This window comes from Lonchura striata, chromosome 1A, assembly GCF_050655825.1.
Source record: "Lonchura striata isolate lonStrDom1 chromosome 1A, ASM5065582v1, whole genome shotgun sequence".
NCBI lineage: Eukaryota > Metazoa > Chordata > Aves > Passeriformes > Estrildidae > Lonchura > Lonchura striata.
The window spans coordinates 75,218,299-75,233,774 of record NC_140741.1 but is presented as its reverse complement, the minus strand read 5'-3'; the positions used below and the strand labels follow the sequence as shown (position 1 = coordinate 75,233,774).

General features: G+C 45.4%; 1 protein-coding gene across 5 annotated transcripts in view; it reads right to left on the bottom strand.

The window, feature by feature from the left end:
• The window catches only part of FBH1 (F-box DNA helicase 1), a 46,075-nt gene that overhangs the window by 27,658 nt on the left and 2,941 nt on the right, over positions 1–15,476 (bottom strand). For all 5 annotated transcript variants that reach the window (XM_085569482.1, XM_085569483.1, XM_085569485.1 and 2 more), the window contains exons 2-12: positions 14,930–15,063; positions 14,190–14,350; positions 11,929–13,022; positions 10,161–10,291; positions 9,248–9,377; positions 7,638–7,828; positions 4,743–4,838; positions 4,239–4,333; positions 2,832–3,000; positions 1,850–2,078; positions 508–595 (exon numbers count right to left, since the gene is read on the bottom strand). In XM_085569482.1, coding sequence (XP_085425608.1) covers positions 508–595; positions 1,850–2,078; positions 2,832–3,000; positions 4,239–4,333; positions 4,743–4,838; positions 7,638–7,828; positions 9,248–9,377; positions 10,161–10,291; positions 11,929–13,022; positions 14,190–14,350; positions 14,930–15,063 — 2,518 coding nt within the window. The remainder of the gene's footprint in view (positions 1–507; positions 596–1,849; positions 2,079–2,831; positions 3,001–4,238; positions 4,334–4,742; positions 4,839–7,637; positions 7,829–9,247; positions 9,378–10,160; positions 10,292–11,928; positions 13,023–14,189; positions 14,351–14,929; positions 15,064–15,476) is intronic.

Sequence of the window (15,476 nt, the reverse complement as noted above, 5' to 3'; positions counted from 1 at the left end):
AAAACAAATCCCCCCCCCTTTTTTTTTTTTTTTTTTTTTTTGTGACATTTCTGGCCTTGCTTCCCCCTTGGAATTTCCACATTTGGAAGGGCTGCAAAAAATCTCTGGTCTCTCTTGGCAGCCCAAATTTGATGATTTCAAGCTTCTTAATGCCCACAAAAAATTCCAAGAAAAAGGTTTTTCCCAGTTATATCCAGCACTATCCAGAGGAAAGGATGTGCTGGAAGCAACTTCCAACTTTGGGCCTGATTTGTAGCCACTATAAAATAGGAATATCCTTAAAATCTGCACATTTTTATCCAAGTGGGAGCACAAATTCATTTAATGTATTTTATAAATACACATAAAATGAAAAATTGAGCCAGAGGGATATTCCCTGGTGAACCAGTGGCAGGAAAAAAAAGGATTTTCTCCTTCTGGATGCTCAGCCAAAAACAGGAATAATAAATCCATTGATTTTTCCACCATTAAATCCCCTTTTCCCAAGGGATTTTCCATCTCTTTTACCATCACAAGTCATCTTGTATTTCTTCTGTGCGTCTCCATCCAGCTTCTTCATGTTGCGCCAAATCTCTTTGGCCTCTTCCACGTTGATCTAAAATGGGAAAAACAGAAGGATTGGGATAAAATCACGGAATAAAAACAAAATGATGGAATGGTTTGGGTTGGAAAGGGACTCAAAGCCCATCCAGTCCCATCCCATCCGTGGACAGGGACATTTTCCTCTATCCCAGGCTGCTCCAGCCTGGCCTTGGACATTCCAGGGATCCAGGGGCAGCCACAACTTCTCTGGGAATCCCAGCCCGGGCAGGAATTCCTCATTCCCAAAATCCCATCCATCCCTGCCCTCTGGCAGTGGGAGCCATTCCAAAACTCCAGATCCCTTTTTCCCATCCCAAGCAGCTCCTCAGATCCACAAGGATTTGGTGAGGAGATTGACTAGAAGTATTTTTTAGGGAAAACAGGGATTATCCTTTTTCTTCCCAAACATCATCTTCTTCCCAATCCTTTGGTACCTCCTCCCAGTTTTTAATTCCTCTTCCCTATCTTTTGATTTTCCACCTCCCAACCTTCTGACTCTTCCTTCCAATCTTTGATTCCTCCTCCCAAACTTTTAATTTTCCTTCCAAACTTTTGATTCCTCCTCCCAATCTTTTGTTTTTCCTCCTCCCAATCTTTTATTTTCCTCCTCCCAATCTTTTCATTTTCCTCCTTCCAACCTTGATTCTTCCTTCCAATCATTGATTCCTCCTTCCAAACTTTTGATTTTCCTCCCAATCATTTGATTTTCCTCCTTCCAAACTTTTGATTTTCCTTCCAAACTTTTGATTCCTCCTCCCAATCTTTTGTTTTTCCTCCTCCCAATCTTTTGATTTTCCTCCTTCCAATCTTTTGATTTTTCCTTCCAATCTTTGATTCCTCCTCCCAAATTTTTGATTTTCCTCTCAATCTTTGATTCCCCCTCCCAACCTTTTGATTTTCCTTCCAGTCTTCTGATTCTTCCTTCCGTTTTTTGATTCCTCCTCCCAATTCCTTTGGAATGTTGCTTCCAGCCTCTGATTTCTTCCAAAGCTCAGGATTTACCCCAACCCCTTCTCTGGCTGAAGGATTCCCCAATCCCAAATTTCCCCCATCCCAAATTTCAGCTGAACACGGGAAGATCCCTGCCGATCAACATTTTGGGAAGGGCGATGAACATGATTTATTTTATAAAATCATGGAATGGTTTGGGTTGGAAGTGACCTCAAAACCACCCCACCTGTGAGCAGGGACACCTCCCACCATCCCACACTTCTCCAAACCCCATCCAACCTCAGAAAATTCCAGAGGCTCCATCCCAAAAACTCACTCTCTTTTCCTCTGGGTTCATGAGCTCCATCTGCCCGTGAGTGTTTTTGAACCACAGGGGCGTGTGCTCCTCACAGATCTCCTCATCTGAGGAGGAGAAGAAGTTTTCCAAGGTTTGGGTCACTGTTTTCCCTCTTACAAACAGGGATTTGCCCTCCCTGTTCCGGAGGAGGAAGCTGATGGAATAAACGGACATCTTGGAGAAGTTCAGCTTGCCTTTCTCTTTGTAGCTGTGCCAGAGGTACGAAAAAGACAAAAAAAGGAGAAAAAAAATAGACCAAAAAAAGACAAAAGACAAAAAAAAAGACCAAAAAAAAGACAAAAAAAGACAAAAAAAGGCAAAACAAAAGTTAAAACTTACAGAAATCCCTTTTTTTTGTGCACTATCCCTGGAAAATCGTCAGCTTTATATCCCAATTCATCCTAATAATGGAATATCTTTAAATCTACACAGATTTGTCCTGGTGGAAGCACAAATGTGTTGATTTTATACATTTTAGAGATGGAAAATTGAGCTCATCCCTGGAATTCCAGTGTGTTTGCAGAGGCAAGGAAAGGGATTTCCCTCTTTTTCTAGGTCATGGCTCATTTTCCTTCCTATCCTCAGCTTAAATGTGCCAGAACTGGAGAGAAATTGGATCCTGAAAAAAGCTCAGGATAAGGAAATTGATCCTCTGGAAAAGGAATTGATCCTCAGGAAAAGCAGCACGTAGAGCAGTTGCAGCATTCCAGTGGGAATGGGAAGTGGGAAAACCTCCCTGAATTGTGAATTTCCACCTCCCTGTGAGGAGCTCCTTGGCTTTGGGGTGCTCCCATGGATGCTAAAATCCCTGGAGCATCCCACTCCCACCCATCTGGAAACCATAAATGACAAATTCCCCCCAATTATTTGTGCTGCCTCAAATCCTGGAGCTTTCCCTCAAAACCACTTCCCCTCTCTCGTCCTTTCCCTGCTTCCAAAGGAACTGGAATTTCCCACTCACTGTCTCCCAATGCTTCCAAAAGCCAAGGAGTGGAAGGTCTTGCAGGTGACATTCCTTGGAAAAACATTTTTCCCCTTCTCTGCCACAGCTTTGTTAAAAGCCAGGTAAAGGAATTTCAGCTCTGAGAATTTCTCCGCGTACTTGACCAAGGTTGAGGTTTTCCCTGTGCCTGGAGAGGAGAGGAAAAGAAGGAACAAAGTAAAAATAAGGAATAAAATATCCACCGTCAGGAATTAACGATTCCACATGGATTTTTTTTTTTCACACCTCCTTCTCCTGCTGTCCCAACTCCAATATTCCACTTCACTCCTGATTTCAGAGAATCAGGGAATTATTTAGGTTGGCAAAGCTTTTTAAGGTCAAGCCCAACCATTCCCAGCATTTCCAAGGGCATCCATGTCCCAGGTGCCACATCCATAGGATTTTAAAATCCCTCCAGGAATGGGGATTCCAGCCCTGCCTGGCCACCTGTGCCAGGGCTGGATAAGCCTTTGCATGGAGGAATTGTCCCAATATCCAACCTAAACCTTCCCTGGCACAGATTTAGGATCTGCCACTTCAGTGTGGATCCCTTTTCCACGGAGTCAGTGCTTCAGGAACTGCTCCAGCCTGGATCCCTTTTGGGCTCAATCCTTCAGGAACTGCTCCAGCCTGGATCCCTTTTCCATGGGGTCAATCCTTCAGGAACTGCTCCCTTTTTCCATAGGGTCAATCCTTCAGGATCTGCTCCAGCCTGGATCCCTTTTGGGCTCAATCCTTCAGGAACTGCTCCCTTTTTCCATAGGGTCAATCCTTCAGGAACTGCTCCAGCCTGGATCCCTTTTCCATGGGCTCAATCCTTCAGGATCTGTTCCAGCCTGGATCCCTTTTGGGGTCAATCCTTCAGGAACTGCTCCAGCCTGGATCCCTTTTCCATGGGCTCAGTCCTTCAGGAACTGCTCCAGCCTGGATCCCTTTTGGGCTCAATCCTTCAGGAACTGCTCCAGCCTGGATCCCTTTTCCATGGGCTCAGTCCTTCAGGAACTGCTCCAGCCTGGATCCCTTTTCCATGGGCTCAGTCCTTCAGGAACTGCTCCAGCCTGGATCCCTTTTCCATAGGGTCAATCCTTCAGGAACTGCTCCCCCAGAAGTTCCAGGGAAATCTCTACTCCAGCACCTGGAGCATTCTCCTTGTCCTCCTTCCTTTCCCAAATTTGGGATTTGTAGGGCTGTCCCACATTTTCCCACTCCTCACTCCCCTGTTTTTATTCTGCCTCCGTTTTTTGGCAGATTTTCCCTTAAATTTGTTATCCCAGAGGCACAAATTGACCCCCTTGGGATCTCACAATCCCCCAGGCAGAGGGATCAGGGAGGGAAGGAGAAGATTTGGAATTGTCCAGATATTTTTCCCACATTTTGGGCTCTTACCTGCAAATGCCATTATTTTCACTGTTTGGCCAGGCTCAATCTTGTGACTCAAAATCCTCTGCTGTTCATGGGTCAGTTTGACATCAGCCCATCCACTGAAAACAGGGAAAAAATTCCACTCAACACGTGGGAAAGGAATGAATCCCTTAAAAATCCCTAAAATAAATCCTCCCACATAAAAGAAATTAACTGGGAAATCAGGGATTGATTGATCCCATCCCATCTTGGTTATTGGGGAAAAGAGAAAAGCATGGAATAAGCAAATACTGGAGACAAAATCTTGGGAAAGATTTTTTAGGGAATACAAGAAAACATCACACACCAACAAAGGAAAATATCTTTTTAAGGGACCATTCTGTGCTTTAAGAATGAATTTGGCACCTTAAGCTCATTAAAAACCAGTTTTATCTTTGTTAGACTTCGGTGATGGATGAATTTATCCCATTCCCTTTCTCCCCTCTCCATGGAATGCTCAGAATTCCCTCAGGGCACTGCTTGGATCACCTGGAACACAAATTCACTCTTCCCTCTTCCAGAGGCTGCACAATTCCACAGGCATTTTCCATCAGATACAAACAGTAGAAAATATTGTAGTGAAGCCTTAAAAAAAAAAGAAAAAAAAGAAAAAAAAAAAGGGATAAGACAGGAATTACCACTTCTGTAGCCACTTAAAACACCACCAATATCTTAAAATAATTAAATAAAAAAAGCCTCAAGCTCTGCAGGAAATGATGAATAATTTAAGATGTTCTTTAAATTAATTCTGCCTTGAAAAGTGGGGTCAGCTCTGAGCGTGGCCTCTCCCTCAGCCCTGCCAGCTTTGTATTCCAGGCTTTTCCATGCAAACAGGACCTGGGATCAGAGTCCAGGGGATAATTCTGCTCTCCTGAGCCACAATTAACAGCAGAGCTGGGGCTGGGGGAGCTGAGAGGGGATTTGGGGCTGCTTTGGCCTTTTGGAGTGAAGCAGCTTTTGGTTTAGAATGGTTTTGGGGGAGGTTTTTAACTCTGATAATAATTCTTGGGTGGTTTTTCACTGCAGAGGGAAAAGAGATTCTTTGGGTTTATAACGACAACAATTGGTTTAAAATTAACCTGGATTCTCCAGCAGGGTTTTCCCACTCTGGTTTTCCCTCTTTTAGGGCAGTTTTGTTCCTTTCTTCCACCCCTCCAGGGCAGATTTTGTGTCTCTCATCACGATGTGCTCATTAATTACTGCAAACAGCAATCAGGCAATTCCTCCAGGACACGCTCCCTCCTTATTCCCAGGAGGAATTCCCACTTTTTCTAGTCTGGGAAATTCTAAAATCCCTGGATTTGGACCTGGATCACGGCTCTCGTTGCTGGCCAGGGCCATCCTGCCACATTTCCTGCAGGTTAATGACTTTATCCAGCAATTAATCAATCATTAACATTCCAAAGAAAGATCCCAGGTTCCCTCGGGATGAACCTTTCCCTGTCCTACAGTCCCTCAGAACCCACAGCTTCCAGAGCCATCTAATTCCTGGATATTTTCATTTTCCACTCCAGTTCCTTCCCAATTTTCTCCCAAGAAGGATTTCCCTGTGTGCTTCATCCTTATCCTCACTGCAATCCCGAAAAATCAAGGAATCTTTGCTCAGTTCCCTTTTTTTTTCTTTTTTTTTGGGAACGAAAGGATCATGAGGGAAGGAGCTCCTAGGACTTGGAATGAAGTAAAATAAATCAGTTTTGGGGAGGGTTAAAGTTAGATACCCAAAGAATTCCCCAAACATATTTATTTAATAATAAGTAATTAAATAGGAAATAAGTCATTAATTTATTATATTAAAAACAATATTAATTAATTAAATCAGGAATATTATATTGCATTATATTGTATTATATTACATTCTATATATTATATCATATATTTAATTTATAAACTATAATTGTAACTATAAATTATAAATATATTAATTATATAATCACATAATTATATTAATATATAACCATATAATTATATAATAATAATAATTATTATATAACTATATCTAATAATGATATATAATTATATAATATTATAATTATAATATTATAATACTACCTATATTAATAAATGATATATTTATTATATATCTTTCTATTAACAATATTTATTTTTACAATGTATATTATTATTATATAATTATAATATCTAATTATTATATAAATATACATAATTATGATACATTATAGATTATAATTATATGATCTATATAGTTGCATATTAATACTATTAATATATATAATTTTTTAATTATGGAAAATTGAAAATTAATTACTAAATTATGACTATATTAATTATAAATATATTAATTCAATCAGGAAATAATTAATTCCCTTGGAATTGGAGGAATTTGAAACTCAAAACTGGAGAGAGCTCTGAGCCCCTTCCAGGACCTAAAGGGGCTCCAGGGAGAGACTTGGGGATAAAGGATGGACAGGAAACAGGGAATGGCTTCAGACTGGAAAAAAGGGAAGATTTGGGATGGGATATTGGGAAGGAATTCCCAGAGCAGCTGCAGCTGCCTCATCCCTGGAACGATCCAGAGCCAGACTGGAGCAACTGGGGATGGTGGGAAAGGTGCAGGGATGGAATGGGAATCTCCTGATCTGCTGGAGATGGGAATGCTCCTGTCCTGCTGGAATTTGAAAACTCAAAATTGGAGAGAGCTCAGAGCCTCTTCCAGGGCCTAAAGAGGCTCCAGGAGAGACTTTGGGATAAAAGAGGGACAGGACCCAGGGAATGGCTCCCACTGCCAGAGGGCAGCCAGGGATGGGATTTGGGAATGAGGAATTCCTGGCTGGGCTGGGATTGCCAGAGCAGCTGGGGCTGCCCCTGGATCCCTGCAATGTCCCAGGAAGGACTGGAGCACCCTGAGATCATGGAAGGTGTCCCTGGAATGAGCTTTGAGGTCCCTTCCCACCCAAATTGATCCAGGATTCTGGGATTTGGGACACTCAGGATCCATCCTGAGGGATTTTTATGGAAAATGGGGATAGAAAAGAGAGGGAAAGGGAAGGGAAACCCTTCATGGCTTCCTGAGATTCCAAGTGAAGCCCCTGGGTCCATGAATTTCTTGGAGAGGAGATGGATCCAGTGTCAGGCTGGGAGAGCTGGGAATGTTCCCCTGGAGAGGAGAAGGATCCAGGGAGAGCTTCCAGCACATTCCAGGCCCTGAAGGGGCTCCAGGAGAGCTGCAGAGGGACTGGGGACAAGGATGGAGGGACAGGACCCAGGGAATGGCTCCCACTGCCAGAGGGCAGCCATGGATGGGATTTGGGAATGAGGAATTCCCAGAGACGCTGCAGCTGCCTGATCCCTGAAACATCCAAGGCCGGATTGGAACAACCTAGGGATGGAGGGAAGCGTGCAGGGCTGGGATGGGAAGCTCCTGACCTGTTGGAGATGGGAATGCTCTTGTTCCTCATGGCCAGGAGCAGCGTGGCCATGCAGTGGAGCACCTCGGTGACCTCCAGCACGGCCAGCGGCGAGCGGGGGCTCCGGAAACATTCCAGGAGCCTCTGGATGTCACCAACACCGTCAGAGAACAGCACCATGACAGCAAAGATTGCCCACATCTTCTCTGGCTGGGGAAGGACAAGGAAAAGACAGCAGAAAGCTTGGTGTTTCCAGGAAAATCCTGCTTGGAGGTGGAAAAATTCCGTGAGGAGCTGTTAAATTCTAAATTGATGCCTTGTGGAGGGTGAGCTGGAGCAGAGACTGGGCAGAGCTAAAGAATAAATTAGGGATTTATTAAAGGATCTCCTCCATGGATCCACCTTGGGCAGCACCAGAGCCCAGCCAGGGCTGCACCCAAATGACCCAAAATGGTCCCAAAATGAATCCAAGATGAACCAAACTGGCCCCAAAATGAACCCAAATGAACCAAAATGGTCCCAAAATGAACCCAAGATGACCCAAAATGGTCCCAAAATGAACCCAAATGAACCAAAATGGTCCCAAAATGAACCCAAGATGACCCAAAATGGTCCCAAAATGAACCCAAATGAACCAAAATGGCCCCAAAATGAACCCAAATGACCCAAAATGGTCCCAAAATGAACCCAAATGAACCAAAATGGCCCCAAAATGAACCCAAGATGAACCAAAATGGTCCCAAAATGAACCCAAGATGAACCAAAATGGTCCCAAAATGAACCAAAATGACCCAAAATGGTCCCAAAATGAACCCAAATGAACCAAAATGGTCCCAAAATGAACCCAAGATGACCCAAAATGGTCCCAAAATGCACGAGCGCTCCCGGGGCTCTCCCTGGGATCAGTTCTGCTCCATTGGCACCTTGGAGTTCATTCCCATTCCAGCTCCAGCCCATCAGTCCCACCCTGCTTGTTTTTCTCTCTCCAGCCCACGCTGTTTGTGCTCCTGGGCTGAGGTTTGGATCATTTGTCCTTGGTGCCCAGCTGGAGCAGGAATTGTTTTGTGTCCCTGCTCTGTGCACAGAGCTCACCATCCCATCATGAGAAGCCCAGACCCTCACACCAAAGCAGTTCAGAATGTGAAAAATAGAAAAACTAAACCCTGAGGCATCAGAGCAGCCCAAATTATCCCAAATAACGCCACAGAGGGAGGAGTTTGGGATACAGGAGGGCAGAGTGACCTCAAACACACAGAGTTTTAGGATGTCTTAGGGAGGGAGGAGCACATCCCATATTTGCACCCTGACAAGCTTTATCCATCTAAATTTATAGGAATGGCATGAAGGAAAACCTGGATCTCCATGGGAATGTGGTCTGAGGTCAGTTCCCAGGGGAATGGTGAGCAACGGAGGGGTGCTGGCTGTTCCCAAGCCACTTTTTGTGGGATTTAGGGATCATTCCTTCCAGCTGTTTGCCTTGATTCCAGAGAAACCAAAATCTATCAAAACAGAGCTCCAGGGTTTTCCTCTAAATCCATTTGATCACAAAAGACACCACAAACACACCCAGAGGCTTGGGGACACAGCAGGAATTTGTTAAAAAAAAACAGAAATAAGAGTGAAACTCACCCCAGGCTTGCTCTGTAAATCTGGGAATTTGCTGAGGACACAGACTTGAGCCTTTGGGAAGAGGGGATGACTTCCCAAAATCTGGAGAAGCGCAGTGGGATCCACCTTGGGTGCTGTGGATGACACCAACCTGTGCAGGAGGAATATTGAGGGATTTACTCTCCAAGGAATTTGTGGCTCCTCCCAAGCACATCCTGCTAAACACCCACAGCTCATTATTAGTGCAGCATGGACCCTTTGAGATTCGCTGGAAAAAATCAAAAATAATCTTAATAGTTCTCAGTAGGGATTGCCTCTGGACAAAGAGCCTTGCACACTAATTAGTGTTCACCTAATTTTGTATATGGGCAAAATACCCATATTTCTATATATAAAATACCCATATTAAAAAAAAAAAATTAAATATTTGCGTGTCTGTAGATACTTTTTCAAGCACAGTTTTGACTTCTGCCCTCCCAGGGGAAACAATCAATCATATTTGCTGTCACAGTTTTCCATGAGAGAAATTTTAAAAAGCTTTTAGCACTTAAGTTTGGAAGATTTCTCTAAGGTCTCGGATCAAATCTTGAGTTTCATTCTAAGCTTTGGCTCACAGGCCCAAAGTTCTGAGAGTTCTTTGTATTTGAGGTTCCAACACCTGTGGAAGTGGCACTTGGGGACATGGGTGACCTGGGCAGTGCTGGGAAGAGGTCCTAAATAATTCCATGATTCCAGGATCTCGTGTCCAAACAGAATAAGGAAAAGGAAAGTTTTGTGCCTCTTTTTAGTGTTTTTTTCCCTATTAAAATCACTTCTCCTCCCCATTTTCCTGCACATCTCCCACCTGTTTAGAAAACAAAGCTGGCAGTTCCTAGGATCCAAGAGAAGAAATCCCAAAGCAAGGAATATCTGAGGATCTGCAAACTGAACTCACCTGATCAGCCCCAGCACACATCCCTGCTGCTCCTTGGTTATGGAAAATTCCTGCAGGATCTGCTCAACTCTCTGCAGGGCTGAGTCCTCCTTCTTCAGGTACTGGTGGTAGAGCTTCTTCCAAGGGATAAACTGGAATGGGAAGCACAAAGCAGCAGGTTTCACCTCATGGCATTCCAAAAGGGAATTCCAGGGGGAAAAGGGACAAGTCAGGGAGTTCCCAAAAGTGCTGGGGTTGAGAAAGGAGCTGGATGGGAAAGGGAGATGGAGAAGGAAAGGGGAGAAAGGGGGGGAAAGGGAGGGAAAAAAAGAGAGAGGGGGGATCAAAGAGAGGAGGAGAAAAAATGAGGGAGGAAAAAAGAGAGAGAAAAAAAAAGAGGGGAAAAAGAGGGAGAGGGGAAAAGAAGAGAGGGGAAAAGAAGAGAGGGGAAAAGAAGAGAGGGGGAAAAAGAGAGGGGGAAAAGAGAGGGGGAAAAGAGAGGGGGAAAAGAGAGGGGGAAAAGAGAGGGGGAAAAGAGAGGGGGAAAAGAGAGGGGGAAAAGAGAGGGGGAAAAAGAGAGGGGGAAAAAGAGAGGGGGAAAAAGATAGGGGGAAAAAGAGAGGGGGAAAAGAGAGAGGGGGGATAAAAGAGAGGAGAAAAAAAAGGGAGGGAAAAAGAGACAGAAAAGAGAGGGAAAAAAAGAGGGGAAAAAAGGGAGGGAAAAAAGAAGAGAGTGGAAAAAAGAGGTAGAAAAAAAAAGAAAAAAGATGAAGAAAAGAGGGAGAGGGAAAAAAAGAGGGAAGGAAAAGAAGAGAGGGGGAAAAAGAGAGGGGAAAAAGAGAGGGGGGAAAAGAGAGGAAAAAAAGGGGGGGAAAAAGAGAGGGGAAAAAAGAAGAGAGGGGAAAAAAGAAGAGAGGGGAAAAAAGAGAGAAAAAAAGAGATAAAAAAAGAGGGAGAGGGAAAAAAGAGGGAGGGAAGAGAGGGGAAAAAAGAGAGAGGGGGATAAAAGAGGAGAAAAAATGAGGGAGGGAAAAAGAGACAGAAAAGAGAGGGAAAAAAAGAGGGGAAAAAAGGGAGGGGAAAAAAGAAGAGGGGAAAAAAGAGGGAGGGAAAAAAGAGAGGGAAAAACCCTCAAAGCCTGCAAACAGGGCTGGATTTTGGGAGTGGTGAGAGACTTCAGAGGTGCTGGCTGTTCCCAAGCCACTTTTTGTGGGATTTAGGGATCATCCCTTCCAGCTGTTTGCCTTGATTCCAGAGGAACCAAAATCCATCAAAACAGAGCTCCAGGGTTTTCCTCCAAATCCATTTGGTGACAAGAGGCACCACAAGCACACCCAGAGGCTTGGGAACACTGCAGGAATTCCCTGGATAATTCCTGTCAGGAAAAAAGGCTCCAGGGAAAACTGAGCAAGGGGGATTTTATGGAAAATTCCAATTTTTTTTTTTTTTCCCCCACAGATGGGAAGGAATGTTGCTCCAACATGGATTTGGGATATAGGGCAGCAACCTTTGGTCCAGAAGACAAAAAAGAAAAAGGGCAGGAGACCTAAAAATTCATGGATTGTGGGAAGAATGATGGGATTTAAAGGAACAGAGGGAGGCCTGGATGATCCCATGGATCATCCCAGAGCGTTCCTTACCCGCGGATCTTGGATCTTTTGGTCCAGAAGACCAAAAAAAAAAGGGCAAGAGACCTAAAAATTCATGGATTATGGGAAGAATGATGGGATTTACAGGAACAAAGGGAGGCCTGGATGATCCCATGGGATCATCCCAGGGCATTCCTTACCTGTGGATCCCGGATTATCTCCCTCCAGCAGCGACACACTAGGCTGAGGCTCTGGTACAGATCCAGCACTGGCAGGAAAGCAAAAATATTCCTGAGGATTTCAGGAGGAAGATCATCCATGGATCCCTGAGGAACCTGCCAGCTCCGAGTGCCCAGGAGCCCGTAGTGGGAATCGGGAAGGGGCTCCACTTCCAGCTCTTGCCATTCCTGCTGGATCCCGCTGAGCTCTGGAATCTTCTCCTTGGGTTCCTCCCAGAGATGCTGCTCTGGCTTGGGAATTGCTCTTTTCCTGGGATGTGCCCTGGGAGGTGGCAGGGAAAGGGAGGGGCTGCTGAAGGGAGAGGGAGGTGCAGGAGGAAAGGGATCCAGAGGCTTTTCCTTCATCCCGTGGGGAATTCCAGGAGAAAAAGGATCCAGTGGCTCTGCTTTCATCCCATGGGGAGTTCCAGGAGAAAAGGGATCCAGAGGCTTTTCCTTCATCCCGTGGGGAGTTCCAGGAGAAAAAGGATCCAGTGGCTCTGCCTTCATCCCATGGGGAGTTCCAGGGGAAAAGGGATCCAGTGGCTCTGCTTTCATCCCATGGGGAATTCCAGGGGAAAAGGGATCCAGAGGCTTTTCCTTCATCCCATGGGGAGTTCCAGGGGAAAAGGGATCCAGTGGCTTTTCCTTCATCCCATGGGGAGTTCCAGGAGAAAAGGGATCCAGAGGCTCTGCCTTCATCCCATGGGGAGTTCCAGGGGAAAAGGGATCCAGTGGCTTTTCCTTCATCCCATGGGGAGTTCCAGGGGAAAAGGGATCCAGTGGCTTTTCCTTCATCCCATGGGGAGTTCCAGGGGAAAAGGGATCCAGTGGCTTTTCCTTCATCCCATGGGGAATTCCAGGGGAAAAGGGATCCAGTGGCTCTGCCTTCATCCCAAAAGGAGTTCCAGGGGGAAAGGGATCCAGCGGCTCTGCTTTCATCCCATGGGGAATTCCAGGGGAAAAGGGATCCAGTGGCTCCGCCTTCATCCCGCAGCTCTGCATGCCAGAAGCTCCCGCTGACGGCTTTGCCTTTATCCTGAAGAAATCCAGGATCTTCCTCTGCCTGCCTGGCCCTGCACAAAGGGGAAAAATGGGAATGAATTCCATGGGAATCAGGGAATGAGGGAGAATTTGGGGTTTGGTGGCACGTCCAGGCTGGGCAGGGAATGTTGTCTGGGAAGGGAGCCAGGTACAGGTAGAATTCCCAGGGACATGGGCCCGGATCCCACTTTTTCAGGAGTAATTGCGGGTGGGTTTTTTGAATTTCTGCTCAGGCACAGGTGTGGAGGCAGGAGGATTTGGGGAATGAAATGAAATTAAATTAAATTAAAAAAAAAAATCAAATAATAAAAAAAAATAAAAATAAAAATCAAAGAACAAAAAATAAAAATTCAAACATTAAATTAAAATCTGTTAGAAATAATGTAAAATAAAAATCAAAGAATAAAACAGAAAAAATCAAAGAATAAAAAAGAAAATGAAAAATTAAATTAAAATCAGATATAAATAAAGCAAAATAAAAATCAATGAATAAAAAATAAAAAAAAATTAAAAATCATTGAATAAAAAAGAAAATTAAAATAACCCTAACCCTAACCCTGCCCTCTGGCAGTGGGAGCCATTCCCTGGGTCCTGTCCCTCCATCCTTGTCCCCAGTCCCTCTGCAGCTCTCCTGGAGCCCCTGGAATGTGCTGGAAGCTCTCCCTGGATCCTTCCCTTCTCCAGGGAACATTCCCAGCTCTCCCAGCCTGACATTGGATCCATCTCCTCTCCAAGAAATTCATGAACCCAGGGGCTTCATTTGGAATCTCAGGAAGCCATGAAGGCTCTCCCTTCCCTTTCCCTCTCTTTTCTATCCCCATTTTCCATAAAAATCCCTCGGGATGGATCCTGAGTGTCCCAAATCCCAGAATCCTGGACCAGTTTGGGTAGGAAGGGACCTCAAAGCTCATTCCAGGGCCACCTGCCATGATCTCAGGGTGCTCCAGTCCTTCCTGGGACATTGCAGGGATCCAGGGGCAGCCCCAGCTGCTCTGGCAATCCCAGCCCAGCCAGGAATTCCTCATTCCCAATCTCCCATCCCTGGCTGCCCTCTGGCAGTGGGAGCCATTCCCTGGGTCCTGTCCCTCCATCCTTGTCCCCAGTCCCTCTGCAGCTCTCCTGGAGCCCCTGGAATGTGCTGGAAGCTCTCCCTGGATCCCTCCCTTCTCCAGGGAACATTCCCAGCCCTCCCGCAGTACCTGTGGGCTGTCTCCGTGTGCCGCGGGTGGGATGAAGGCCGCGGTTCCTCGCTCCCGCTGCGCTGCCCAGGCCCAGGGGCTGCCGCAGCGGGGCCGAGCCCGCGGGGCTCCGCGCCAGCGCCGCGCACTCGGGGGCCGAGAGGCGCCGGCAGCGCCGCATCCTGCACGGGCACAGCGAAGGACACGCGTGTAGAGCTGTGTTTGCTCCGTGTATCCCCTCGTCATCCTTTCTCCCTCCATATCCCCCTCTTTGCACATGCTTGGTTCATCCCAGCTTCCCCATCAGTATGTCCATCAAAGCCCAAAATCCCTGACCCATCTCCTTGTCTCCTCCCAGGTGATGTGTCCATCACCTGGTGACCCTTCCTCTTTGTCCAGATCCTTCCTCCAGGGTCACCAGGTGATGGACCCTGGCTGGGACTCCTCCCCGAGCCCCTCCTCAGGGGTCCCTCTGAGGTCTTGCCCCCTGAGGGATGCTCCCATGTCCTTCCCCCGTTGGCTGCTCGGGTTTCCCTGCACCCCCATATCTGGCAGCTCCAGGTTGGGAGCCCCTCTCTTGCTCTGGAAGTCCTTCGGGGTCAGATGTGGCCTGGGACCTCTGCAGCCCTCATTAAACTTTGGAACTAATCCTGAGGGAGAGCAGCTCTTTGCCTGTGGGGCCAGCTCGTCCTTGGACTCACGTGGAGCTTCTCCAAGCCCCCCGGATGCAAGGAGAAGTTCCTTCCCTCTGCCCAACTCACCGCTGCCCAGCCGGCCGGGATCGCCGGGATCTGTCCCCGTGGAGTCCAGGGACACGCTCGGGATGCAGCGCGCCGCGCGGGATGTGGCAGGAATGGCTGCCTGGGATGGGATTCCCACAGAAGCTGGGGCAGCCCTTGTTATAAAGATGGAAATTGTATGTTAACTATCAGTTATAAAATGGTTCATGTAATACAATGTAATACAATGTAATAATATAATGTAGTATAATGTAATATAACATAATAATGTAATATTATACAATGTAATGTAATGTAATGTAATGTAATACAATGTAATGTAATACAATGTAATGTAATACAATGTAATACAATGTAATACAATGTAATAATATAATGTAATATAATGCGGTATAACGTAATATAACATAATAATGTAATATTATACAATGTAATGTAATACAATGTAATGTAATGTAATGTAATGTAATGTAATATAATATACTATAATATACTATACTATAATATAATATAATATACGATAATATAATATAATATAATATAATATAATATAATATAATATAATATA